This window comes from Rattus norvegicus, chromosome 4 (genome assembly GCF_036323735.1).
Source record: "Rattus norvegicus strain BN/NHsdMcwi chromosome 4, GRCr8, whole genome shotgun sequence".
In the NCBI taxonomy this organism is placed as follows: domain Eukaryota; kingdom Metazoa; phylum Chordata; class Mammalia; order Rodentia; family Muridae; genus Rattus; species Rattus norvegicus.
In genome coordinates this window covers 47,364,528-47,391,949 of record NC_086022.1, presented here as the reverse complement: position 1 = coordinate 47,391,949, position 27,422 = coordinate 47,364,528, and the positions used below count along the sequence as shown (strand labels likewise).

General features: G+C 36.6%; 1 protein-coding gene across 1 annotated transcript in view; it reads left to right on the top strand.

The window, feature by feature from the left end:
* Asz1 (ankyrin repeat, SAM and basic leucine zipper domain containing 1) overlaps window positions 1–25,577 on the top strand; it is a 55,604-nt gene extending 30,027 nt beyond the window's left edge. Inside the window, exons 5-13 of the mRNA NM_130750.1 lie at window positions 8,181–8,292; window positions 8,806–8,940; window positions 9,662–9,786; window positions 10,606–10,681; window positions 11,567–11,623; window positions 12,513–12,622; window positions 20,952–21,057; window positions 22,016–22,129; window positions 25,147–25,577. Coding sequence (NP_570106.1) covers window positions 8,181–8,292; window positions 8,806–8,940; window positions 9,662–9,786; window positions 10,606–10,681; window positions 11,567–11,623; window positions 12,513–12,622; window positions 20,952–21,057; window positions 22,016–22,129; window positions 25,147–25,299 — 988 coding nt within the window. The 3' untranslated portion in view covers window positions 25,300–25,577. The remainder of the gene's footprint in view (window positions 1–8,180; window positions 8,293–8,805; window positions 8,941–9,661; window positions 9,787–10,605; window positions 10,682–11,566; window positions 11,624–12,512; window positions 12,623–20,951; window positions 21,058–22,015; window positions 22,130–25,146) is intronic.
* The last annotated feature ends 1,845 nt before the right edge of the window (window positions 25,578–27,422 follow it).

The window sequence follows — 27,422 nt, the reverse complement described above, 5'->3', positions numbered from 1 at the left end:
GTGTCAGTGTTCCTTGGCAACTGGCTTTCAGCTCTGGGCGCAGGCAGAAATCCCAAGTACACTAGATCTATTGCATTATTTAATTCAGCTGTTTTATGCTTAATTTTTTCATTGTGATCTGTTTATTATTGAAAGGGAGACATTCAAACCACTACTACTATTGTCTTAGAGTTAATCTATGTTTTTATATCCTGTAATGTTTGTATTATGAAATTTGATGCTCTGTGTGTGTGTGTGTGTGTGTGTGTGTAAAATTATAACAACCTTTTCTGAATAATTTTTGGCTTGAAGTCTTATATTTTCCAATATTATAACAGTAATGTCTGCTTTCTTCATATTCCATTTGCTTTGAATAATTTCTTTCCAACTTCTGCCTGAGATTATTTCTCTTTGATGGTGAGGTGTTTCTTTAGAAAAGGTTAATGAGACATTAATACCTAAATTTGTTATTGAAAGGACTCTATTAATGTCTGTCATTTAGTTTATTTTGTAGCTCTTGGTATTTTCCCATTCCTCATTGACCAAATTTCTGTTCTAAAGTCAGATTGTTTTCCTAAAATCTCAGGCATTTGTTTTTTTTAATTTTCATTGAAAAGGATTCCTTTGAATGGAGGTGTGTGTGTGTGTGTGTGTGTGTGTGTGTGTGTGTGTGTGTGTGTGTATTTTACTGCTGATTTAACAGCAGTGAATTCCTTTAGTTTGTGCTTATCATGGAAATTTTCTTCCTTCAGCTTTAACACATGGCAGAGTCTGGGCTGGCCCTTCAATGCTTGGGATGCATTCATATTTTCCTGGCTCTTAGGGTTCTTCTTTGGATCTACTGTAATTCTGCTGTGTTCACCTCTGTCTGTAACTGTCTGGTCTGTTTGGCAGTGTGATGCCTCCTGAATCCTGGATACTCAGCTCATTTTCTTGTTCTAACTTTTCTTTTGTGATGTTTATTAAATATATTATTTATGCCTCTAATCTGATGTTCTCTTTGTTCATCCCTATGATTCATAAGATTTTTCTTTTAATGGTGTCTCATTGAGTTCATATATTATTTTGTAGATTTTTATTTTATCTTGATAAACGTCTCAAAATTCTAATCCATCATGTCTTGTTCTCCGTGACTGATACTCTGTCTCCCAAGTGACTCCCTCACGGTAAGAGAAGCATTCAATTGTGAGTTTAGGGGATTTTTGTTTGGCTTTGGTTGTTGTTGTTTGTTTTTGTCTGTGGCTATCTTAGTTACTTTTCTGTTCCTTTAAAGAGGCACCATGACAGAGACATTTATACAAGAAAGAGCCAACAGTTGTCAGAGGAGTCTGGTACCAGCATGGTGGGAGCATGGCAGCAAGCAGGCAGAGTGGCCTGGAGCTTATATCTGATCCACAAACACAATTCAGAGAGATGAGATGGGAGCGAGAGAGAGATGGCTAACTGGGAATGGCATCAGGCTTTTGAAACTTCCGTGCCCATCCCCCAGGGCATACCATTCTTCCCAAACAGTTACACCAAGTGAGGACCAGCACTCTAGTATTTGAGACTGTGAGGGGCATTCTCATTGAAATCAACATATTGGCTTAATGATGTTTGCTTTTCTAAAAGTTCAGTTTTATTTTTTCCAAAATTTTGTCTTGTCTCTTTTGAATTTCTCTTTCATATCCCATATTGGCTTCCTCATTTCACTCAGCTCTTGAATTCATTTAAGAAATTATTCATATCATCTATGACTTTGCTACGCAGTCTTCTAATTATCCCTTCGACCTCTTTATACGGGACTTCATCTTATCTGCTTCATTGAATTTACAACTGTGGATGGAATTAGTATTTTTAGAGGCATTATACTTTCTTGATTTTTTTCATGTTTTATGTTTTGGGGTTTTATGCATTTGGACTTACTTATTTGGTCTGACTTTTGTATCCGTTTCATTCTCTCAGTTGAAGTATTTGTAATATTCAAGTGGGACTAGGTGTAGTACAGTTAAGGAACATAGTGCAGAAGCTAGACCGTTAGTCTGTGTGTTCAGGAACTGGATGTGATCCCCTACTCTACTCTTACACTAGTATATTACCTGCAAAGCCAACTGCAATATAAAAAGTAAAACAAGACCTTTAAGTGATATTTATGCACAGGTGAAGTTAAAATAATTAAAACTAACATAAAAAGACAAAGTGAAATTAAAAGTACAGTAGATTTTAAAGTGTGATCACACCAAACAGTGTTCGTCCTCCAGGATGGGTTTTGGATTCTTTGCCTCCATGTTATGTTTCATGGAGTACACGATAGATACTGAGCAGGGGAGGTACAGTGTGCAATTGAGGTTCAAACATGAAAGCAGATTTGTGAGTATGCAGTGCCCAGGAGAATTTAAGCAGATTGTCTTTGAGTTGGGCTTCTGGCACAACTCAGATGAGCAGTGTATTTCTCAGTTCTTATGCTATTCTCCATGTAAGCAATGAGGTGCCCTTCAGGGTGCCCTGCAAGCCACACTTCAGCTGCCAAAACCTGTGCTGATCAGCACCCAGCACCCACAATGTGCAGCCCTCTGTCCATGCCTCCACAGATCCTGGTTCCAGTTATACCCACCAGGTGTGTGGTGAGGGAGAGAGTGGAGTTCATGCTGATGACTCCTACTAACCTCAGAAGAGGTACATAGGAGTATCATTCCTCAAATGCAGGCTCCATAGCCTACACTGGTCGCCTAACTTTCTGTCTACGGTATATTCAGACCTTGGAAGCACCTCTGTAATTGTCCTTTCTCTGGCTGTTCAAGCAAGGAGGTAAAGAGGGAGCAGGGTTTCTGGCAGTAACCCAAGCTAGAATATCTTGTTTAGGTTCTTTAGCCTTGAGGCACACAGGTGGCATTGACCTTGCATCTCATTGCCAATAGAGAAGGTGGGGTCCAACCCTTGGTCTGTCCAGCTAACTTCATACAGTGGGAACAAGGCATGGGAAGGATGGACAAACTTCCCTGGTAGTTCCCACTAACCTCACAAAATCTCATCAGATCTGAGTGCAGGTCAGGCTCCTCCTCCCTCCCTCTGTAGCTCCTGCTTCCCTGTAGAGCTACCATCTACCATAATAAATTTGTTTTCAGACGTTGTCTTGGGGGGATGGAAACTATTGTTTATTCTCTAGTTTTTCACCAAGTCTCACTGATGGGACTTATAATCCATCATCTTACTAGGGAAGTACTCAAGCCCAGATTCTTGCTTCTTGAAATTCTTAGTACTTTACCAACTCAAAACTTCAAGTTTTGTGGGTTACACCATAAGAAGACTGACCAATACTGCTATCTACCAGTGCCTCCCAGGAATTAGGAATGGCCTCAAAGAAAACCTTTGGGAGGGAATAGTACTCAATTCAACACGAGGGCCTTTGCTTTCCATGGTCTGGAAGCCTTAGTTTGCTTCTCTGCCTCCACATGGATCAGGTAGATTTCTTATGAATATAGGGGAAGTATGTTCGTGTACATGTTTCAGAAATCCTAGTTTCTGACAGCTTTCCCCTCCCTGGAGTTCAGCTCTCTAAGTTAATATTTGCTTTTTCCTAGAGCATTATCTATCTGATGTATAGTTATGAGTCTCACACATATACAGGTTTGAAGATGTGACAACTCCATAATAGTTTAGTTCTGTAAGGCTCTATGTAGTTAATGACAAGCAAAGATGGAGGAATGTCACGTGCCAGCAGAAATCTCATCTCATACTGGAAGCCAGTGCATGAATATGGCCAGGCTCAGGGTTTATAACAGTCTCCATGAAACTTAACATGATTCTCATGAGAATACCCTGATTATCTTCAAGGACTTTCCCCAATTAACCAGTGGACTTCTCATAATGTCTCCCTACTGAAGGTTCCACAACATCTTGCAACACTTGAATGTTTTAGTGAACACTCAAACTACATCCAGACTACAACAACCTTCCAACATATTTGTCACACACACACACACACACACACACATACACACACACACACACACATACACACACACATACACACACACATACACACACATACACACACACACACACACACACACACACACACACACACACACACACACACACACATACACACACACACCCTTCCAGTGCTGCTCTGAAACTGCTCTCTTCCTGGAAGTAGATGTCGAGTTCCTGGCACTTTATCGTTGCCCAAATCATGCTCGTTTCATTAGTCTTCTGGCTATACTTGTAAATGCATATTTTAAAAGTAAATATACTTGAATGTTCATAAAATATGTACCTGAAGATGAACCAGTCATTTAATTTGTATTACACAGTAGTAGGTACATCATCGGGAATGAATAGTCCCATAAAGTTGAGTTTTGTTTCCCTCTAGTGGAAGTTTTATTGAAATGAAATAGCCAGAAAGGCAGACTATCAAGTTTCAGAAAAATGATTTATGATACAGTGCACACAGGCTGACTTTACTGCTTATACTCTAACTCTGAAGTTGTCTAACCTCCAGAGCTATATTAGAACTCTTAATTCTAATGTCCTTCCACAGAACAACTCTTTATGTATCATCTGTGACAATTTTCAGCCTATAATCACAATTGAATGCTACAACATGGCACATGTATATGTGCTCAAAAGATTAAGGGATTTTCTCTATTGTCGTCATAGAAAAGTAGTGAACTCTGACCTAAGCCATTAAACTTGGCTGCTTCTAGTAAAGCAATTAGCCATTTGTTTTTAGTTGTGAAGGGGTTAACAAAATTATAGTGTTAAGATTATATTAGGTTTACACTTGATAAATCCAAAACAGTCAGCTCATAAATAATAGAATAAATAACAACCATTAGAAATAATAGAAATAAAATGATATTTTTAATGCTAATGTGCAAAATTCAGGTGATTTCCAGTTTACAAACTATCTTGAAAGTACAGTGGTGTCATAGATCCCACTCTTGAGAGCAGACACAAATGTCCAGAGATGAAGGTAAAAGAAACTGAAGGACCTAAGTAAAGGCAGCTCTAAGTTACATTGCTAAGACTGAGTAAATTGACCCATTTCTTTGCTGAGATGAGAGCACTTACAAGGGATATATAATTTTGTAAAATTAAATTGTCTATTCAAAGGATCAAGGGAATTGCATCAACCTTATAAAAAAATTCTACAATTTCTAGAAGAAAGACTAATGCCAGTAATTTGGGCAAAAATAGATTTATGACCTTAACATACTAAGGTGAGAATATGCCTTGAGATTCCAGAGAAAATTTAAACATCAAATAACTAAAATATTTTGATAATCTATTTAAAACAATAAATAAAAAATGCAAAGTTCTATTTAAAACAAGGAGTGTTTCTGGCTTGTAAAAGGCATATCTCTGAAGAAGGATGGGAAGCCTGGCAACACTAAAGTCTGCCTTACTGACATACAAGGGCGAGGCATCTGCTGTGAGTCTCATGTAGCCACTACACAAAACAAAACACAAAAAGAAGAGCAGTATCCCAAGTGTAGACATGGACAGCAAATCTAAGAAGAGTGACTTAGACTAGAAAAGGGACAACTAGGAAACCATGAAAACGGCCTTATCGCTCTGGGGAGTGAAAGAAGGATGTGCTGCCACAGAATAGCAAATAAGCTTTGTGAGACAGCTCAACAAAGCACTGACATGGCTGTCTGTACAAATTATAGCTGTACAATGTTAAGTCAGCCACTGCTGAGAGTAGCTAAGTGGGTTCAAGGGTAGATGTGAAGAAGTTGTCCAGAGTATAACAAACAGCTAATAGAAAGGGAATCTGTAAAGAAAATATTCAGACCATGAAGAACATTGTCAAAAGTTCTACTGTCTAATGAGCTTCCAGAAAGCTGAGGTTTGAACTCGGGAAAGACCAAGGTTGTATCCAGAGAAAAGATAGAAGGCAGATGTGCTGCCCTTGAAGCACTAATGTCCAGGAAGAGTCACATGCATTACTAAATACTAAAGGGCTCTTTGCTTCCGTGAGAAATGTTTGTGCCATACATATTTCTAAAGGTGATGGTTAATAGTGATTGTCAAGATGACAGGATTGTATAATGGGGTTCTATCTCAGGTGAGCTGAGATGTGAGGACATACCCTAACCAGATGACACAGTTCCATGGCGGGAAATCCCAGAACCAAGTGAAAAGGAAAGAGGGAAATAAACATTAGCATTCTTTTTTGCTATTCTGAGGATGTGATGGGACTAGATACCTCAAGGGCCTATCACTATGCCTTCACTCCACAAAGGATCCCCTTGAACTGTAAGCCAGAACAAACCCTTCCCACCTTAAATTGCTTCTGTCACAGCAGCAAGAATAGTAAACTAAACAGGTAACATGTTCGTTTTAATTAAGAATTAAAATACATAGGTATATCACAGCTTTAAAATATCTTAAAGAAATTTAGAGCTTATTAAGGAAATTTCATATCAAAACACTTCCTATGCGAAAGTGAATATTATTATTTGACAATTTAACAACTGTATTTGGAAGAAGACAAATGGTCTGAGCATTGCATTTTGAATCTGAAGTTATATATCTAGTCTTTCATCATCTAAAAGTGAAGATAAAATACTTTGATGCATATACGAGAACTCAAAACTATTTTCCTCGTCAGGGACACTGCTGACATTTAAAGTGAGATCCTCGCAGGACACCATGTCTGGTCCAGGTCCTCATCCATTTAGTTCAAACTGATTCCCTCCAGTGGTAATATTGACCACTAGAGGGAACCAGCAGACCTATTGCATAATGTGCTCAATGTTCATAATATGCATGATTTCTACATTAAAACTATTTCAACAATGAGACGATGCCTAGAGACAAAATAGAGAATAATAATTAATCAAATCTGGGTAAAGAATTGACAGAGTTTTCATGGTATACAAACTTGCTAAAGGAGAAGAGCAAAAACTGCTTTTAAAATCGTTATAAGAACATCTGAGTATCACAAAGAAAATAATGCTTCCCAGAACTTAAAAATGTAACATTTGAATTCAAAATCTAGAGAAGAAAAAGAGACGAGGGTCAGTGGTTTTGCTAAAATCATTGGTATGAAGAAGTCACATTCAGGACATACCTCTGGCTAATAAACCTTATATACAGAGATCCTGTTTATTGATAAAATAAGTAATGTGAATAAAAACACTAACTTAAGGTCAAAATGTGGGATTCATAGATCATTGCATATGTTATTCATCTCTGACGTTTTCATACAGAAGTCAGATAATGTGGGTGACTCCAAAGCAGTGGGCCCAGAATGTCAGATCTCCCTTCAGACAGCTTATATGTATGCTCTACCCATATACAGCAAGTAGAAATATTCTATCTCCTTTGAACGGCCCCAGAAACTAAATTCCAGGAGTAGATGGATTGAATCTCTAACATGAGGAAGTGATAAGTTATAGAGAAACCACTAATATCTCCCAGAAAACACTCAAGAAAACTTGGCAAATGAATGGTTTGATCTCTTTGTGGATTAGAGTCCATTCTCACTCAAAATAAAATGCCATCCAAAACTAAAATAGAATGATAATAGAGTGATAATAGACTAGATGAAGGCATGAGGAGAGCCAGTGAGTTGGGGATTGTCCTCCATCTCTAGATCCCCAGCATAAGCAAAATGGGTTCTCTGATTAAATTCTAGTAGAAGGTGTAAGTTTTTTACTCATATTAGAAAGTAGGGATTACTTAAATACATGTGTGCATTTCTTCACTATAACATATGGTGTGAGTATTCAGTGCTTATTTACTACAGGTTAAGTTTTTTAATTTTAAAATATTTTACATATTCTTTTCTCCTCTAACTCCAAGATCCTCCCCATCCGACTTTATGCTTTATTTTCTCTTTCAATCTCAATCTCTCTCTTCCCCCCCTTCTCTCCCCCCTCCCCTCTCCTTCTCTCCCTTCCTCCCCCACCTCTAGAACAAAACCAAAGGTCAAAATAAACATTGTCAATGAGACAAAATATCAAAACAGAAGGTACACACAAAAAACAGAATTGAATTTGTATTGGCTGTCTGGTCTGGACTGTGTTTGATAGACCTGTGACATTCAATTATGTTTTTGAAAATTGCTTGCTACATTAAAAGCTCTTACTGCCTTCTCTTTTCTCTTAAAACATTGTCAATGATATTTTTGTGTGCATGTGCCCATGAAATTGAATGGCTGTTAGTGGTAACATGAAGACATGTGTTTCTTTCCTCTTCCTCTGTAGGAGACTTATGACTCCAATCATGTATGCTGCCCGAGATGGTCATACTCAGGTCGTTGCTCTGCTTGTTGCTCATGGAGCAGAAGTCAACGCCCAGGATGAGAATGGTTATACTGTGAGAAATGCTTTTCAGTGCTGACATCTATTTCTGAGACATTGACACTTTGCTAGACTATCAAGCATCTACACAAATGGCTAGTTTGGTTTGGTTGATGCTTACTGTCAAAGAGTTAAGAAAAGTTGTAGAAGGCTTGGGCTGGGTGAGAACACTGATGGGCAGAGCTTACAGAAGGAAAAGACTCTTTGACCTTTGATAAAAGAGGCTGTAACACACAGCAAAACCAGGCCTCAGGAGAACGCACACATATTCTTTCGTAGAAAACATCTGTAGTGGCAGATAAGTTCTTTATTCCACGACATTACTTAGCTGTGCACAACAGCGTTTGGTTTAGTCACATCTAAGTACAGCTGGGCGTATGTTTACATTATATTGTGCAATGAGGAGATTGCGTCACTCTGCTAATTAGCTAAGCTCTCTTTTTTACTGTGCCATAAATACCGGTGAAAATATTTCTTATCTGTCTCACATGAAACCCTTTTTAAACAGTCTTCTTTCCCACACTTACAGGCCTTAACATGGGCAGCACGGCAGGGTCATAAAAATGTAATTCTGAAGTTGCTTGAACTCGGAGCTAATAAAATGCTACAGACCAAAGATGGCAGGACACCAAGTGAGATTGCAAAAAGAAATAAACATCTTGAGGTATTCACCTGTGAACTTTCTGGGTCATCTTTTTTTCATGTAGGATTTTCATGTTGTCACAGTTCCTAATGTATTTGAGCAATTATCAATTAATTGAGTTTTTATTCTCCAAGCAGGTAATAAAACTTTGTTTTTCTAGAATAGTCATCCTTTAAGTCAAATCATTGATATTATAGTCATTTAAGTGATATAAAAAGACAGTAAAGGGGTTGGGGATTTAGCTCAGTGGTAGAGCGCTTGCCTAGGAAGCGCAAGGCCCTGGGTTCGGTCCCCAGCTCCAAAAATAAAAAGAACCAAAAAAAAAAAAGACAGTAAAGCTTTATTGTGTCCCTAGAAGTGACTCTGTAATAGGCATAGACTGGTTTGAGATGCACACTTAGGGTCTGTGCGTGTGATACATTCATGCTGACTACTTCCACAGCACAGACTGCCTTCTGTTTATAAATAATTGTCTAAACGGCTTTATATCATCTTGAAATATTAATTACTATCCTTGATATTTGAATTTCTGAATTGGTGTATGTCATTATTATTTTACGTTAAGGAAGCATTTACTTGATTTCACAAAAGGCTTTTTCAGGATAAAGAGTTATAAATCTCGGAACCACTCGCCTTGTTAGAATTTTCCTTATAGATAGAAAAACTAGTATCTTCACTCTCTTTTCAGTGTAAGGGTAGTAATAATATTAACTGTATTTGAATGACTTGGAACTGTTTTCAGATCTTCAACTTTCTTTCTCTGACTCTAAATCCACTGGAAGGAAAACTCCAGCAGCTAACCAAAGAAGAGACTATTTGTAAACTGTTGGCCACAGACTCTGATAAAGAAAAAGATCACATATTTAGGTAATATACTTGAGCTTAGCAGAATGCATATAAAATACATGTTTTATTACTTATAGTACATTTGGCAAGTTATATAAGATATGTGGTATTTTAAACTTTAATAAGCATTTTAAAATGCCTTTTAGAAATGTCTGGATTTTAGATGTCTTGCTCTTCAGAGTTTAGAAGAGTTTTATCTAGTTATTTACTTAACTCTGACTCTAATATACATTTTTAGTAAAATAAAAAATTTTACTTTAAAGAGACTCAAGATTGTATTTGTATTCTAACTAGTTTGTGTTAGACCTTATTTTCTAGTTATTTTCAGTCATCTTTGGTTTTGAAAGAAGACATCCCTGAACTCTGCTGCTCAGCACGTGGCTACAAACCAGTCTCTAGTTGCCACCTATCTTGTGTTTACTGAGTTGAAAGACATTAATATGTGCAACATTGCATGATAAATACATACTGATGAATATTTCAATCTTAGGACAGATGAGCTGGATAGTACCATCCATCTTTTCCCTTTCTCTGCTTAAAACTTTGTTTTGGGTTGGGAATGTGGTTCACTCCTTAGATTATGTGAAGCCATGAGTTTAATTTTTCAGCTTTAGAAGGAAGGGGAAGAAAGAAAGAGGAAGTAGGAGGAGGGACAGAGAAGGGGACAGAGAACCTAGTTTGTTCCTCTGATGCAGGATTTAAATGTTCTGTGTAAACTTACAAATGATTGTGCCTGGATTGTTCTTGCTCCTTTCCATGACTGCTGTGAGTAGACATGCACATAAGTTACTGTGTACACATAGTCTGTTCTGACACTGACCTTGCTGTGATGCGTTACAGTCCATATACAGCGTTTGGAGATCTGGAGATATTTTTACATGGCCTTGGACTGGAACATATGACAGACTTATTAAAGGTAAGGTTGCATGTGAAGCAGAGTGAGTTTTATATATGCACGTGTTTATATTTAGCATAACATTTTATATTTGAATAAAATTAAGCTTTATTCACAAGCATTCCTCCTTCATTTTAGACGACCCTATTTTAAATTTATAATACACACATCAAAATTTTATTGACCTAGAAATGTATATAAATTAGAATCTGTCTGGATTTCACAATTTCTATCTTATAAATCAGTACCCATTTAAGCCCTGTTTACAGTTGTTGCTTTTTGTGTGTGAAACACCAGAAGCATGGTTTTGAACCAGACTCTCCTGTGTCAGATATTTGATCTGCTAACTGAAATATGCTACTTAAATATCTGTTTTTTTTTCTATAAGAACAAGTATAGGTTGTCCTGAAGATTAGGTTAGACTATATACTGAACTGTGTGTGTTTCCAGCATGCATGGTGGGGTTTGAGTAGATGACAGTTGCTACAATATAGATAAGGACACTGAAGCAAAGGACTTACGACAAATTCTCCTAGGAATAGGAACACTGGTGCAGATGCTCAGAGTTGGGTTCATTATACAGCTCTGAAGCTTCTGCTGAGGAAATCTTTGGTCAAAACTCATGTTATTGATAGTTTAGTCTGATGCCGTCTGAAATTTAAATATTCATAAAATATAATTTTTGTCAAGTTTCCAAAACATTCTCTTTTTATCTAAGCAGACATGGATGCTAGCCATGTTCTATGATTCTGGGAACCTAGGTACTGCATGCTTTTGTAAGCTTAAACTGCATACTCTTTGAACACCCAGAAGGTATTGAGAAAGCAGTTCAGTGACAGTTTCCTTTCCTGCTTTGCTGTGAGTTGTTCACTCTGCATGGTGGTGGGCTTTTTGTCTTTTATGCAGGAAAGGGATATAACTTTAAGACACCTTCTGACCATGAAGAAAGACGAGCTTACAAAGGTTAGTATCACTTATAAAATGCCAGGTAGATTACTTGATGTTTTTAAACTTGCACATTCTTTTATTTTCTATTTTTAAAACTCTATGGCTTTGTAGACTGATCTTTTGTAGGTTCTTGGTTAGAAACAACAATGAATTACTAGCTTTATATTGTACCTCAGTATTAAGTTGCTTAAAACACATTTACAGACTTAGAGCATGGGGCTTCCTAGTATTGTTCTTATATCTTAACTGCTGCTCATTTGCTGAGGGGAAGTGGATTTATAAAACAGGTTAATACGAAGTAAAAGGTGACTTTTAATGCACTCAGAGACATCATATTCTAATTAGCACTGACTGTGTTATCACAGTCATCATTAATCATTCAGTTAGGTGTGGGACATTTTAGAGGAACTGTGATGAGAGGATATCTTAAGGTAATGATTTTTGTTGTGTGAATCTATGAGATACCTGAATCCACACTATCACTGAAAACCAAAACAGCATACTTCTAACTAAATCCAGGAAAGATGTTCACTTTAACATTGAAGGGAAAATATAGGTTAAAAAAAGTAATTCTCACTTCTCATTAATAACACCCAAAACAATATTTTGGAGGCAAGACTATGTTTTAGAATGATATATTTTAAATTATAATTAAAAATAGCACTTTGAGTTAACCACAGTTATTTTACGTTGCCAAAAAATAACTATAGTTGATTATAAACCCATCACTTAATGCCGTAACTTTGTTAAGGTACAAGCAAATAATATATTTAAGTACATTATTTTCCAGTATTTGTCTGTTTTACAAGATAGAGATTCATCTAGAAAATGGCATTAGTATTCTCAAATATGAAATTACCCAAGTATAACTATCTTACTGAACCTTAAAATTATTTCTCCTTAGAATGGAATTACAAGTAAAGATCAACAGAAAATTTTGGCTGCTCTTAAGGAACTAGAAGTAGAAGAGATAAATTTTGGAAAATTACCTGAAGTGGCAAAGTTGGAAATTAGGTAAAATTGTCAGTTTACATTAAAATTATTTACAACTAAGTATTCTTCTTTACTTTAGTGCCTGAGTATTTGATTTAATGCTACTATTTTCCCAGGAAAATGAGATATACAATGGTCTGAACCAGATGCACTTTATAAAGTTAATGTTTATAAATTTATTTTACAAAGAAGCAAAACAGTGCATCTTGTTAACTTGCCTAGAGACAGTTTATACTTCTTTTATCCTTACATCTTGCTAAATAAGATCGTGGAAATGATCCATTTCCCTAGCTTAGTTCTCAGTCCCTTAAATCATGTTAGATGTCAATCTAAAAAGTATGGAACTGGAATCATGCTCCAACTGGTAAAGGGCTTTCCATGCAAACACGAGGCCCTGATTCAGTCCCTAAACAAGCCAGGCTCCCCAAGACAAGCCAGGCATGTGATCCCAGTGCTGGGGAGGCAGAGGGAGGCAGAGCCTTGGCACTCTCTGCCACAGCCTACACAGTGAGTCCCAGGCCAGCAAGATACCCTGTCTTAAAAGAACAGGATGAGCCTTCCCTAAGGAGCAGTGTGAGGTTGGCCTCTGGGTTCCATGTGAAGTGCATGTACTCATGCATGTGCACACGGACATTCACACATATAAACCGCAGAAAAGAGAATGTGGTACGACTTTCACAACACCCACAAAGAAAACACTTCTCAGGTTCACCTTCATCTCCGCCGCGTTATGTAAGACTTGCTTCTAAGTTCACAAGATGGATGACTGAGGTTTTCTTGCTGCTTCACCTAGTTTTGGTGTTAGGGTGACAGCATTACAAAATGATTAAGGAATTGTTATTCTCATCTCTTTCCTGGACAAGGTTCTAGAGACTACTGAAGTTTTCCTTTAACCATTTATGTAGATTTCTCCACTGAAACAGTTTCGCCTGGGCTCACCTTAGGGTATGTTCTTCATCACAGTTGTATCCTCCTCAAGAGTTACAGAACTATTGAAGCTGTAGCGATTTTAGTTTGCATTCATTTTTCTCATTTGTGGTTTTCAGAGACTTTTTCCATTACTGAGTGGTTGAATTCACAGGCATACAGGGTCGGTGCTGCCCCCTGCTATCCTTTAGATACCTGCATACTCTGTTACACTGCCTCTTTTCATTACCAATACTGATGCCCCCCCCCATTTTTATCTCTATTAGTCTTGCTAGATGTTTATTCATTTTTAGACAGACACTCCTTTTAGTTTTCTCATAGGAGTAGGTTTGTGTGTGGCACATGTGGATGTGGGAGCAGAGGACATCTTATGGAAATCAGTCTTCTCTATCACCATGTAGGTCCTCACATGTAGTTTGAACTCAGGTCATCAGGCTTGGTGACCTGTGCTTTACCCACTGTGCCATCTCACCAGCCTCTAGGACCTTCTTTTTGTTTCATTAATGTTTTTTATTTCATTGGCTTCTGATGTTATTCTTACATTTCCTTCCTTCTGCCTGCTTTGAATTTATTTTTATGTATTAATGAGTTACAGGTCTAGCATTTCTCCTTTACTCCCTTCCTTTCTTTTATGGACAGGATCTTCTGTACCCTAGTCTAGCCTCTGACCCTCAGTCTTCTTGCTTAGCTTCCCAAGTGCAGGACTGCAGGTTAGGCCTTCTTTTGTTATCTAAGCACATGACCATTTGCATTTCCTCTCAATATGGATGCAGTTGAATGTCACAAAACATTACACTGAGGGACCGTTTTCATAGACTTTTATGTGTACTGTTTTTCCTTCAAGGCTTCCTGTCACATATTGTCTAACAGTACATCCTTTGATTTATATGTGTTTAGAAACTTTCCTATTGATTTCTAGCTTAATTCAGCACAGTAACTGAGCAATAGCTACACAAATATATAAATTTAAATATATAGTAGAAAACCTGACAGGCTTTTGCCTTTTAAAGTATATGATTAACAAATTAGTTCATTTTGTAAATAATTTGTATCCAATATTTCCTGCATTTAAGATTAAACACATAAATTTTTGAAATCCTAAATAATACATAATAATTGTTTTCCTCCCAAAGGCTTGGTAATCTTGAACTCTGTTTAGCCCTTCCATCAAATAACCGTGCTGGGAGGCTTTATGGGTCATACAAGAACACTTGCCAACCCCTCTGCCATCGCTTATGGAACTTTCTACATCTCACGGTGTAGCTGGGACTCAAACAATTTTCTGTATTATCTTAGAAATTCCTTCCAAGAAACTGTTTATGTGATCCTGACTTCTTAAACACTATTTATTAAATGGTCCACCTTATAAATACTCTTCCCATCCATTGCCTTGCTTCCATCTAAAAGGAAGGTCTTAAGTTTTGGCGTAGTCAGTTTTAGGCAAAACCATAGCACCTAAATATTTAAATGCATGATGGAGGATCTTAGTAGTGGTGTTTTTAATCTGCAACTTTTCTTAAATATTTCTGTTGATTCGTCATTGATTCTACTAAACAATATTCCAGGTTCTAGGTAACTAACTTGCAAATTGGAATCACCATAGTTACCTATTTTTATGGTAATGGAATTGCCAAAATGTATATATTTGTAGACCTTAATAATCCTAGAGAGTGTAGAATCATGAATGGCTCACTTATTAAAACTGTTGAATCTTTTTAAAAAATAAAAATGTCAGGCACCTATTCCAGGAATTTGACCTTGTTATTAAATCACAGTCTGTGTTTATATGATTGTAAAGACAAGGTTTTGCTTCCCATTTGTTCAAAGTCATCCTTTAGAGAAGAAATTAGTCATGAAGTCATAAGAAAACTAACAGCAGAAAAAGTTAAATTGATTGATTATAATCTCCTGATAATTTTATTTCAACAATTAATCCTCTGATTTATTTTAAGATGCTTCTTGGGTGTGTGTCAAATTTCTAAAATAATCTGTTACAAGAATCCACATATACAGTTCATTTACTTTTTATCCCTTGACATGTTTGTAGCATTTAAAATGTAAATTTAAACAATGGTTTTGAGCAAACTAATAAACATTCATCAGTTTCTCCTCAGATGTTTTCTTTGAGCTCTGAGCTACCTAAAATTCACTTGGATGTGTTAAAGTGTCTCAGAATTAAGTTCATCAAGAAATCACTATAACTCAAAAATCTACATAGATCTAATGTTTTATGGAAAATACACTGTTCATGTCTGTTATTTCTAAACATTTTTAAGTTGAAATTTCTGAATAACTAACAACAAAGAAATGGTTGGCTTAGATTGCATAAACATGATTTTTCCATTATTAACATTATTTTGAAACTTAATGTCATGGGAAAATGTTTACAATACGTTAAAGGTACAGTGTAAACTGTTATACTAAATATAATATTAGTTGTAGAAATACTGGAAGAAACTTTTAAAAAATATCCTGGCAGAAAATAGTGCCACTTATTATCTTTGGGTAGTTAGTTTGTTTTCAAACTACAAGTATGTGGTGCTCTGTTTACAGTCTATTGACCATAGATTAAATTTTATATTAATACTAGCCTTCAAAATTTTAAGATACAGCATATCCTCCTTATAAATGTTAAACATCAGCCACAGGGATATGGGCTTCCTGGTCATTCTTATCATTGAAAAGTGGCAGTGGCTTTCTTCAGTCTTGTTCTGAGAGCAGACTAGAGGAACTGCTCTGGACTAGGACATGCTCCTCCATGTCAAGAGAGGAAAAATGCCATGCCAACCAGCAGAGACAGTCAGTGGCTCCATGAGTTCAGAGGAATAGGAAGTTTGCTGTGAGAGCATGTCTCCTAGGAATGTCAGAAGCCATACCCATAAAATCTCAAGACTGCCCATGAGCATGAGCTAAATAAGGATGACACCAATATGCACGCTAATGTGGACAGGGGAAGGTTCTTGAGGTCTCAACTGCCAAGACAAGTAGAGGCAACTGTGAATGCTGAGAGGAAGAGAAACAGCCTTCTTAATTTGTTATCCAGAACCAAATGGTCACCACTAAAAACATGTGCAATACTGAGCAGGTTGTATGTAATTAGTTTGAAATATATATGTATAACAATACTTAATGAACAAAAAGGACCTAAATTTGAGAGAAAGCAAGAAAGAGTATATTAGAGGGGTTAGAAGAGGAAAATGAAGGGGAAATTTTGCAATTACATTATAATCTTCAAAAAAGTTGCACAGTCTTATGTACAAAGTAGGTCATTTTATCAATCCTGTGTCGCTGGGAAATAAAGTATTCTCTGAAAAGGAGAACATAGTTCTCTCTCACTCCCTCCATATCTCTCTCTCTCTCTCTCTCTCTCTCTCTCTCTCTCTCTCTCTTACACACACACACACACACACACACACACACAAACACACACACACCACGTTTGATCAAATAATTCATTTTACCATTCCTTTGTCATATTGCTTCTTTAAATTCTTTAAATACAAACAAATTGCTAGGGGTGCATGTAAAATTCTATAGGTTATATATTGTCTGGCAGTGATAGGAGATACCACATATATACTATGGTACTCACTAGACCTGTGATTTTATATAACTTACCTATTGCTGTTCAGTGACTTGAAAAATTATATGTTAAAATAAAGGCTTATGTTTTCTTCTCATTTACTATCTTATTTACTTTAATATCACTATGATAAGAACACTGAGTTTAAATAGAAATGCCCCTATAGGATCATGTATTTGAATGCTTAGTCGCCATGGAATAGAACTGTTCGAAAGGACTGTAAGTGTGTCACTGGGGTGGACTTTGAGGTTTCTAAAGCCCACACCAGGCCCAATGTCTCTCCCTTTGCCTATGGATCAGGAAGTAGAACTTTCCATCTCCTTCTCCAGAGCCATGTCTGCCTGTGGGCCACCATGCTCCTTTACCATGATAATGGACTAACCTCTGAGACATGTGCAAGTGCCCAAATGAAATGCTTTCTTCAGTGAGAGTTGCCTTGGTCATGATATCTCTTTACAGTAATAGGATAGTGACTAAGATAGACACCATGACCAAGGCAACTTAAAAAGGAAAACGTTTAACTTGGGCTTATGGTTTCAGGCAGTCCTTGAGGACAGGACAAGGACATGAAGGTAGCAACAGCTGAGAGCTTACATCGTCATCCTGAGTAGGAGTGGCACTAGTCTTCTGAAACCTCAAAGCCTTCTCCAGCAGTACTCCTCTAACAAGGCCACATCTCTTTAGTCTTCCAAGATCTAACATTCCCACGCAAATTACCACATTTAATAAGACTTTGCAAGTGATACTATCTTATTTTAACTAAGTTCCTTACTGTCTTCAGAATAAGTGCTGATAAATTTATATTAGATAGCCTGTGTAGTTATACACCTGTTATCACTTGATATTTTGGATAATAATTCTCAATGAATATTAATGTTCTTGAGCTTGTTATGTTAAATATGTATGGCATTGATGAATCACCTGTTCAGTACTTACTGACAGTAAACAGAATCCAAGTATCAAAAGAGCACTGAACTCTAAATCAAATGTGTATTGTCAACAACTATCATATAGACAAAAATCAGCACAAGTAATCGCTCTTGTTGCTCTCCCTGTATTCTCTTTTTTTCTAGAGTAAAAATCAGGTAAAACTCAAGACACATGATGAAGAAAAATGTATATTGTCATAATACTTTTATAAGTACTGTTTTTATTTGGTAAATAAAGCAATAAGTCCTTAGAAATACGTATTTTCACTTTGGTTTTGAAAAAAACTAAAAAGATGGGGTGGACCAAGCCTATATAATCCCTGTGTACTTGGGAAGTAGGCACAGGAAGTCAGGAGTTTCCACATATCCTCAGCTACACAGTGAGTTCAGGCTATGCTAGTCTCCAGGAAACCAAACACAAATGAGAAAAGAAGGAACCATGAACTTGGGTGCCTGGATAGATAGAGTTAGTGCTCTGAGGTTTGTTTTTCAGCCTAATACCAACAAGCTTCCTTTAAATGAAAATGCTGTATTTTCACTTAACTAGTAAGGCGCTGTAGAGAACTGCCCATTCTTAGTGTCATTGGAAGCCAACACTGTTTTCTTAGGTGTGTGTTTTGTTTTGGTTTGAGTTTGGGTTGGTTTTTTGAGACAAGGTTTCTCTGCTGTCTTGTAGACTAGGCTGGTCTTGAACTCAGAGATCCCCCCTGCCTCTGCTTCCCAAGCACTGTGATTAAAGGCATGTGCCACCACTACCTGGCAACAGCACTGATTTCTAATAGACTTTTATCCTAGTATGTAAAACTGTATAGAATTTGCCCAAAGATTATATATAAGAATGTTGTTTGGAGTTAAAAGTACTATTTTGTCCCATAGTTGAGGATATTTTCTTTTACATTTTTTATTTTAGTAGATACTGTTGACACACTATACAGATATTTATTTTTCCCATTTTTCTAGACTGTAGCATTCTGTGGTAATGTGTTCCCATTCTATCCATTCAACTTTGCCATTTCTCTGAATGAGTTACGTAACATGCTGGTTATCTGTTCTGTCATTCCCAGAGTGTCTCTAATTCCCACTGGCATGTCCGTCCTGAGCCATCCTGGTACTCCTGTCACCTGTCTGCCTTAATAGTGGTCCTCTCCTGGTCCCTCTGCGTCCTTTCTTTCCCTGAACACTGAGTTTACTGCTCTCAGTCCTCTTCTCTTAATGTGTCTTATTCTGTCTGGTCTTCAGGATCATAGTTTTGAAACTACAGTTACCCTCCTTGGTCTTTGCTCACATTCATGCTAGAAGGAAAACTAATCTAGTTAGACAATGGTAGATATAAAATAAAATTTTTCTTATTGATGTTCCCTCACTGTCTCTAAATTATATCAAGTCACTTGGGTGTACAGGTATCAGGATAAATATGATGATAAGGTTTACACTTTTTAAAATATTCAGTTTTCTTTTTTAAAGATTTATTTATTTTATTTATGAGTACACTATAGCTGTCTTCAGACACAAAAGAAAAGGGTATAAGATCCTATTAACAGATGGTTGTGAGCCACCATGTGGTTGCTGGGAATTGAACTCAGGACCTCTGGAAGAGCAGTCAGTGCTCTTAACCACTGAGCCATCTTGCAGCCCCCAAGACTTACACTTTCTACTGTTTACTTATTGTTACCACCTGTGCATCTCATATCATTGAAGTTACACCAGAATTTAGCTAACTTGAATGCCAGCCATTTGCTAGACAAGATAGTGAATGTTTATATTGTCTCCTTTTGTCCTTCTGAAAATTGTGTCAAGAGTTAGAAATATTTGATATGAAATTACACTTGCCCCAGATCTGAAAGTTTCCTACATGTGGACTCCAAGTCCAAACTCAGGTCAGCACAACTCAAAAGTGTGCTCTTACTTTGACTGTAGTGGTTTTTGTTCATCTTCTGGTCTGCTCCCCATCCATCCCCAGAGTCAGTTGCTTGTTCAGTGATATGCTCTTCTAGTGAACCGAGAAAAAGAAAACCACCCTAGATTATTATTTTACATGCATTCTATTTCTTTTTCCCCAGTCCTCCTTCCATTTATGTTACTTTAATCCACAACAAATCACCAAGTAAAATTTGCACCTGAGTTTCACTTTCTCCCTTCCTAATTGGACTCCTTTAGTTACCTTTCATTATGAAAAATACAAAATCCTTTAGAAAGTGTTATGTTCAGCCAATTGCTACTACTTCCTCATGAGTTTACTTTAGTTGTGCCTTAGCTGGTCCTTTCCTTTTATACTTTTATACTTTTAACCTACCAAGTCTTTCTGGTCAGAACGTCTTCCTTTCAATACCTAGATGAAAAGCTTATTTGGCTCCAAGTTTATCCAAGTATAATTTCTGTTAACTGCTTCTAAATCTTTATTCCCACCATAGTGTGTAGCACTAAATTAACTTTCTGTTTTAGATAGCTCACCTGTTAACAAGTGTTGGTCACCTCAGACACTGATGAGAAATAAAACAAATAACTCATGTAAAAATAATAAATTCTTTATCCTCCTTGATTGCTACTCTAATATTGGTTCTTTAATCTTCCTTTTTTGTGTACACCTCCAAATAATATCTATGTGTCTATATCTCATCTTGAAATTTGAGATTCTTGGAGCAAGGACCTTAACTCAATGACAGATGTCATCCAGCAAGTGCCAAGTCCAGGGTTCAATTTTCATACCACAAAAACTATGTAATAAATAGGGAGTAATAAAGGAATTCAACATTCTTGGGACTAAACACTTGGCTTTCTCTTATACCTAATGCATATTTTAGTTCCAAATACATGTTAGATAGTAAATTTTTAAATATCTTTAAATTTATAGGCAAATTGGTAGAATGGCATAAATTACTATTAACTGGTTCCTGTTGTTTCCTTTCTGTAGTGGCGATGAGTTCCTCAACTTTCTTTTGAAGTTAAATAAGCAGTGTGGCCATTTAATCACAGCTGTGCAGAATATCATTACCGAGTTACCTGTGAATTCTCACAAGGTATTTAAGTAAGAGTTGCTCTGTGGAAAATGGGAGTGTGGAAGACTAGATAAACTCATGATAAGCAGTTCTGATCTGATGAAGTTCTATTGGTGATGCACCGTGAAATCTAAAGTGGTACATTTAAATATTCTCTTCTACATGTAATTCACCATAGAACCTCCAACCCTCATCCTCAAGCAAAGGGGGAGTGAGGCAAGCCAAAATCTCAACTGACCTCTCTATTAAACTTGTCATTTTTCTTAATGATGATTTAATTGATTAAAATAAAAACTGTTAGGAGATCCAAGTCAAAGATGAAACAAAATAGCATGTTGAATGTTGATTTAAAATTATATTGGTATATAGTTGACTTACAAAAGCAGACTTTTCGAGTTTTGTTTTGTCAGTTTGTCTATCCTAGAAACTCTATAATGAAAATTTTAAACAACTTTATTTTCCTATGATTAATGTATATAGTACCACTCTGAGAATCATGTCATTTTTGGTTTTCACTTTTTTAAAATTTATTTATTTATTATATATAACTACACTGTAGCTGTCTTCAGTCACACCAGAAGAGGACATCAGATCTCATTACAGATGGTTGTGAGCCACCATGTGGTTGCTGGGATTTGAACTCACGACCTCTGGAAGAGCAGTCGGCGCTCTTAGCCTCTGGGCCATCTCTCCAGCCCCCGGAATCATGTCATTTTTAAATTTTTTAAAAATTATTTATTCACCACAAATATTACTAATATTAATTTCTACACATAAACATGTATTTTGGAAATTTGTATAGCAAGCTAATTCAACTATTTGTATAAAATTACTGACCTACTTTTGTTACTAAGATTTATTCTGGAAAAAAAAGTCAATTATATAATTTAATCTTTTAGAGTGTCTGACAATCTTTTTGCATATAAATTGTGAAAGGCTAGTTCCACCTTTTTTATATAACTTTTGGAAATATCAACAGATAGTACTGGAGTGGGCTTCACCCAGAAATTTTACTTCAGTTTGTGAAGAACTGGTTAGTAATGTTGAAGATTTGAATGAAGAGGTCTGCAGACTGAAGGAGTTGATTCAGAAGGTATATGTATACAGTTAACATTAACAAGCTTGGAAACGGGGAGTTGGGGGGGGGCAGCTTTCACAGCTAGATGATGGAAAAAGAAGCAATTTAACAAAGACAGCCAGTAGGACACATGGAGGATTGGTAAGAGGACAGTTTCCCAAGGGAGAAGGGTACATAAGGAATAGTGGGGCATTAGAGAAGGATGTGCTGAAAGGGCATGTGCTCCTCATCCTTCTCCTTAGCAGCCCCGACAGTCTTTCTAGAGTTCACTAGCATAGCCTCATGGGAAAGCGCTTATATAGCCCCTTTCGAACAGTCTGGCCAGACGGCCATGGCCCATAGAATAGTGAGACCTGTGGTAAGAGTTTATTCCCAAACTGTGTGCCATAAGTGTCCTATACTAGGCCAACACTTTAATAATTGTGGTATGTTTATTTTCTATAATTCAGGCTATATTATATATATACATATATATATATATATACATTCTATAATTCAGGTTGGAGTATAATTCAAAGGTAGAGTGTTTGCTTAGCACATGCCAGACCCTTAGTTCAATCCTCAGCACTGAAAAATAATGTGAACCCAGTGGAAAAATGATTGAAAACATTTATGCACTTAATAAAGGTAGAAATTACACTGTTGCTTATAACTTCATAAATGCAAAACAGGCAAACGAAATGCTGACTAGCTCTGCTAATGAGGTAATATTGGCAATGATGTATTATTCCTATTGGCCAGACTCTATATCATGTTTTTTAATTAACTGTTTGTAGAATGTGAACATTTTTATTGTCTTTATATTTATAGAGGAGCAGCCTATGTCTGGATTGAAAGGCAGTTTTCCACTTTTAAAAATGTCTATACCGACATACAGACTAATCAGATAGCCTTATTGGAGCTAGAACGTAAAGGAGAGATACTGAGTTTCCTTTAAACAATCACCCCTGAGTCTCTGTTGATTTACTAAATAAATTTGTTGTCTACAAAACTTTTGTGACACATCTGATTTTTATAGTTTCAGCCTAAGGTTCATTTAATATTTTCACCAATATTTTATCAAAAGAATTTAAGAGCAAACTTTATGTTCAAGGTAATTTGTCATCTCCCTTAAAATATATTTAATCAGCAGAAGTCATTTAGTCCTTGGACACAGTTGTGAAGCAAACTCTGTATTAGTGGAAGGACGATGCTTGAAACAGGAAAAGAAGTGGCGCATTTCAGGGTCAATCAGCTCTTTGAGTGGAAGAGGTGCTGTAGGAGTTGTGTCGTGAGTGACGCTCATTCATTCATGAGATGCTGAGGCTGCTCCACAAGCTAGGCAGAGCCTGAACTTGCTGACTGCACAGATGTTAGAGAACAGCATCCACCCCACTTCCTCCATCACAGCCAGAACTGAAGGGAAGTGGAAGTGATGCTACTCAGCATGGCATTCTTGAGAATTTAAGGAAAAGGAGAACATATGTGTATACAAACTTCTTTAAAAGCATCACCTGAAATGTAGGGAATTCCTAAAAGCATACTTGCGGCAGGAATGGGTACTTACTTCATTTTTCAAACTAAAACCTGGATGTAGTATGGCAGTGAGATGTAGAGAGAAAGACCCCAAAGTACACTGTGTCAGATAAAATTGACAAGCATTGTTTTAAAACTTCCTGAACCTAAAACATGATTTGATTAGCTATCATAATATTTCATAAGTATTGTATAACTGTGAAAAGAACCATCATCTTTTTTTTCCTGTGGCCCTTCTCAACGAATAATTTAAACTTTCTATGTAAAAACCAGCCTGGAAATATGTTGATTGGCCTATAACAATAACAAGTATAAAGTCTTTTTTTTTTTGAGCAAGTGAATAGACTGATTTTTCTAAATTAGTTGTACATGAACAGTTTTGTTGTAGTAAGATTTTACTCAGAAAATCTGGAAGGCTTCTATTTTGGGGACTATATTGTCATGCTTATTTGATAGTTTAAAATTTACTAATAGGAACTTTGCAAAGAAATATACAAGGTATCACAGATAAGCATTGAGGTAACAAAGCGAGGATAGGAGAGGTCAAGGCTAGCCTTTAACACCACATCATTCTCTTTCAAACCAACACGCTGACAACGCTTGTCAGGAGGGGTCATTGTTTAATAAGGCAATGGCTCTCAGGGTTCAGTAATGGAGCATCAGTGTCAAAACAGAATCTGTTGCTGAATGAAGCCATTTGGAAGTTAAACCAGGATTACAGTCTTAATGAGATTAGCATCAGAATCCATTTTTGTGCTATAAATTTGAAATTAATTTTGCAGACTTCTAAAATTAAATATTTACATAGTAGAATTTCAAAGGCATTATTCCTACTATTGTTGAAAATATTTCTGTCGTCACTCCAGCTCAGGATGTTTCTAGTAAATATCACTCTATGAATGTGTCCAGTTCTTTTTATCTTTTAAGGATCTCTTTGCTTTCTGCTTATTCTCCCTCTCTTGACCCGCTACAGCAGCTATCTCTCACCTCTTCCTCCCCACCCCCGCTGACACTCACACTGGTAGGAGGCTTCTTCATATGCTTCTGGGAATTTAGAGGCAGTCTAGGAAGTCGCCTTTAGACATATTTGTTGCTGCAGTTACAAGGCACTGTCTTCTGATTTTTTGCTAACCTTCCATTGTAGACTTGCTATAAGAATGGCTCAGTCTTTTATGGTATACTAATTAAATCTAATTCAAAAGGAAATAGATTCCTATTGTTAAACCTTATAGATGAAATAGAAACTTTAAATTGAAATGAAAGGAACATTGTCTCATGACAATTAAAAACACCATTTTTAAATGTGATCATCTAAAAAATTACTATTAATGTAAAGTAATAATTCTGTGAAAGACTCTGGTGAAGGCATGTATGTTCACTTTAAAGCTGTCATGAGGTTTTCAGTTTCTTCCATATAAAACTAGTGAATTACAATGAATTGTTTTTTTTTTTCAAAACAAATGTCTTCATTTTAAGTACGTTATCTACTAACTCTTGTTTCCAATTCTAAAAATTAGATGCAGAATGAACGGGAAAATGATCCAACTCACATCCCACTAGTAGAAGAGGTGTCTCCATGGAAGACTCGGATTTTGAAGAGGTCAGCAGTTACAGTATGTGGATTCGGGCTGCTGCTTTTCATCTGCAAGCTAACTTTCCAGAGAAAATGATACTAATATTTATTTAAGTTATACATGTACATCTTATTCAAAGTGTCCTAGCATTGCTTTTAATCATTTGTGATACAACATAGCTTTATTTCCTTGCCTATACTCCATAGGAAAAATTATGATAACATAAAATACAGTTTTTCTTTAGAAAGTGACTTCAGTTTGAATTATATAGTTTATTACATTTTTATGTTCATTTCAATCAAGAAATAAATTATGGCTAATTCTTTCATTTAAACTGACTAAATCACATGCAAAATAAATGTTTGCTATTCTTTACATTCAGAGAAAGTGTTCTCATTTGTCATTTAAAGAAAAGCTTAGAGAATTTATGAGGAGTTAATAAATTGATATTTCTTTTAGGCCTTATTCCCTGCATTATTATATAATAAAGATCATCTTACATTTTATTTATATGACTTAGCTGGGAAAATTACTAATTAGTAATTTTGAAAGTGCTAGAGAAAGCAAAGTGTTACAGAAAACAATAGTAAAATATGAAAATCTTTATAAGTACTTTGAAAAAGTATTTTAAATGCAGAATAAAAAGAAAAATAATATATAAGGCACAAAATATATTAGCACTTTATGTATTTTGCTAAATATTCTATATATAATATTTTACAGATAAGTAACTGGCATTTGGTATATAATTTCTCATCTATAAGACTAAATTTTATCTTTTGAACTGAAATACTGATATTCAAATTTTAAAAGTTGAGATTAAATATCAAGTAGTTCCCATTTAGCAGGCAGCATGGTATTCAAGTCTTGACTGACTTGGTGCTGTACTGAAAGCAGCAGTTGTCTATAGTTAAAAGCCAACAGCAGACAAAGGGGAAGATGTGCAGGGCGGGAGAGGAGCACAGGGGCTATAATGAGTAGCAGCCTCTGCCTGTTCATCCCAGAGCTGCAGGACTCAGACCGCCATTCCAGAGGTGCTTATTCAGGGACCATTGGAAGTAAGAACACAGGGAAGGCGGGCTAACATGTCAACAACTGATACAGCAAAGCACACTTTTTTGTGCTGTCTCCTACTTAAGCAAGCTCAAGACAGATAGAAAATGGGAGTTTGTTTTAGCACACACCTGGACAAGAAGTCATTTGCTACATGTTATTTTAATTTCCCTTTCCAAAATAAACTGAAAAGAGGAAGATAGGCATCTACCTGATTAACCACTTGGTCTTTTACTTCAGTGCACTTGAAAGAGAGGCTCTCTCTTATGGTTGCATGGGTTACTACTCTTCTTACTTAACAAAGTCAAGCTCAGTATTCAGCTATCACATGTGAAATTTTTATGGTACTTGCTTTCCACAAGGGTTTGTCATGGAGTTTTTTACAATACCGCACAACTCTGCCCCATGTTCTCCAAATGTGAGGAAATTAATACTACACGTTTAGCTGCAGCTGTCTTCTGAAAGCATTATTCCTGCATTGGCCTGCCTCACAGTTTGATTTCCAGATACAGACTGAAAATAATTTAGGCATTCCGTATTTATACAAATTATTCCTCTGGGTAAAGTATCAATACAATTAATAAGGATTTCTTTATGATGTAAAATCAGTTGGTATCTAGAATGTAGTCCCTTCCCACTCTGATTAGTTGACCTTATTGTGAGCTTGTGGGAGTGGAAATCATCGGAATAGGTAACTCGAATGTCATAGGTGTTACTATTTTAATTCGTCTGAGTCAGGAGGTATTCCTGCCTCTGAAACCATGGTAGCATCCTGCTGAAATCAAGTATCTGTAAAGGAAGTATACTCCCCCTCAGTTTGGGTTTCTGCTGCTGTGATAAAACACCATGACCCAAAGCAACTTGGGAACAGTTTATTTCCACTTAACAGCTCTCAGGTCACAGTCCCTCACTGAGAGAAGTCGAGCAAGAACTCAGAAGTCATGGAGGCAGGAACCAAGGCAGAGAAACCATGGAGGACTATTGCGTGCTGGCTTGCTTCCCATGGGTTTCTCAGCCTGCTTTCTTACAACACCCAGGGCCACCAGTCTAGGAGTGGTACCGCCCATGGTGAGCTGTGCCCTCCCACATCCTTCAACCAGAAAATGCACCACAGCTTTACACACAGGCCAATCTATCAGGGCCATTTTCTCAAATGAAGTTTCTTT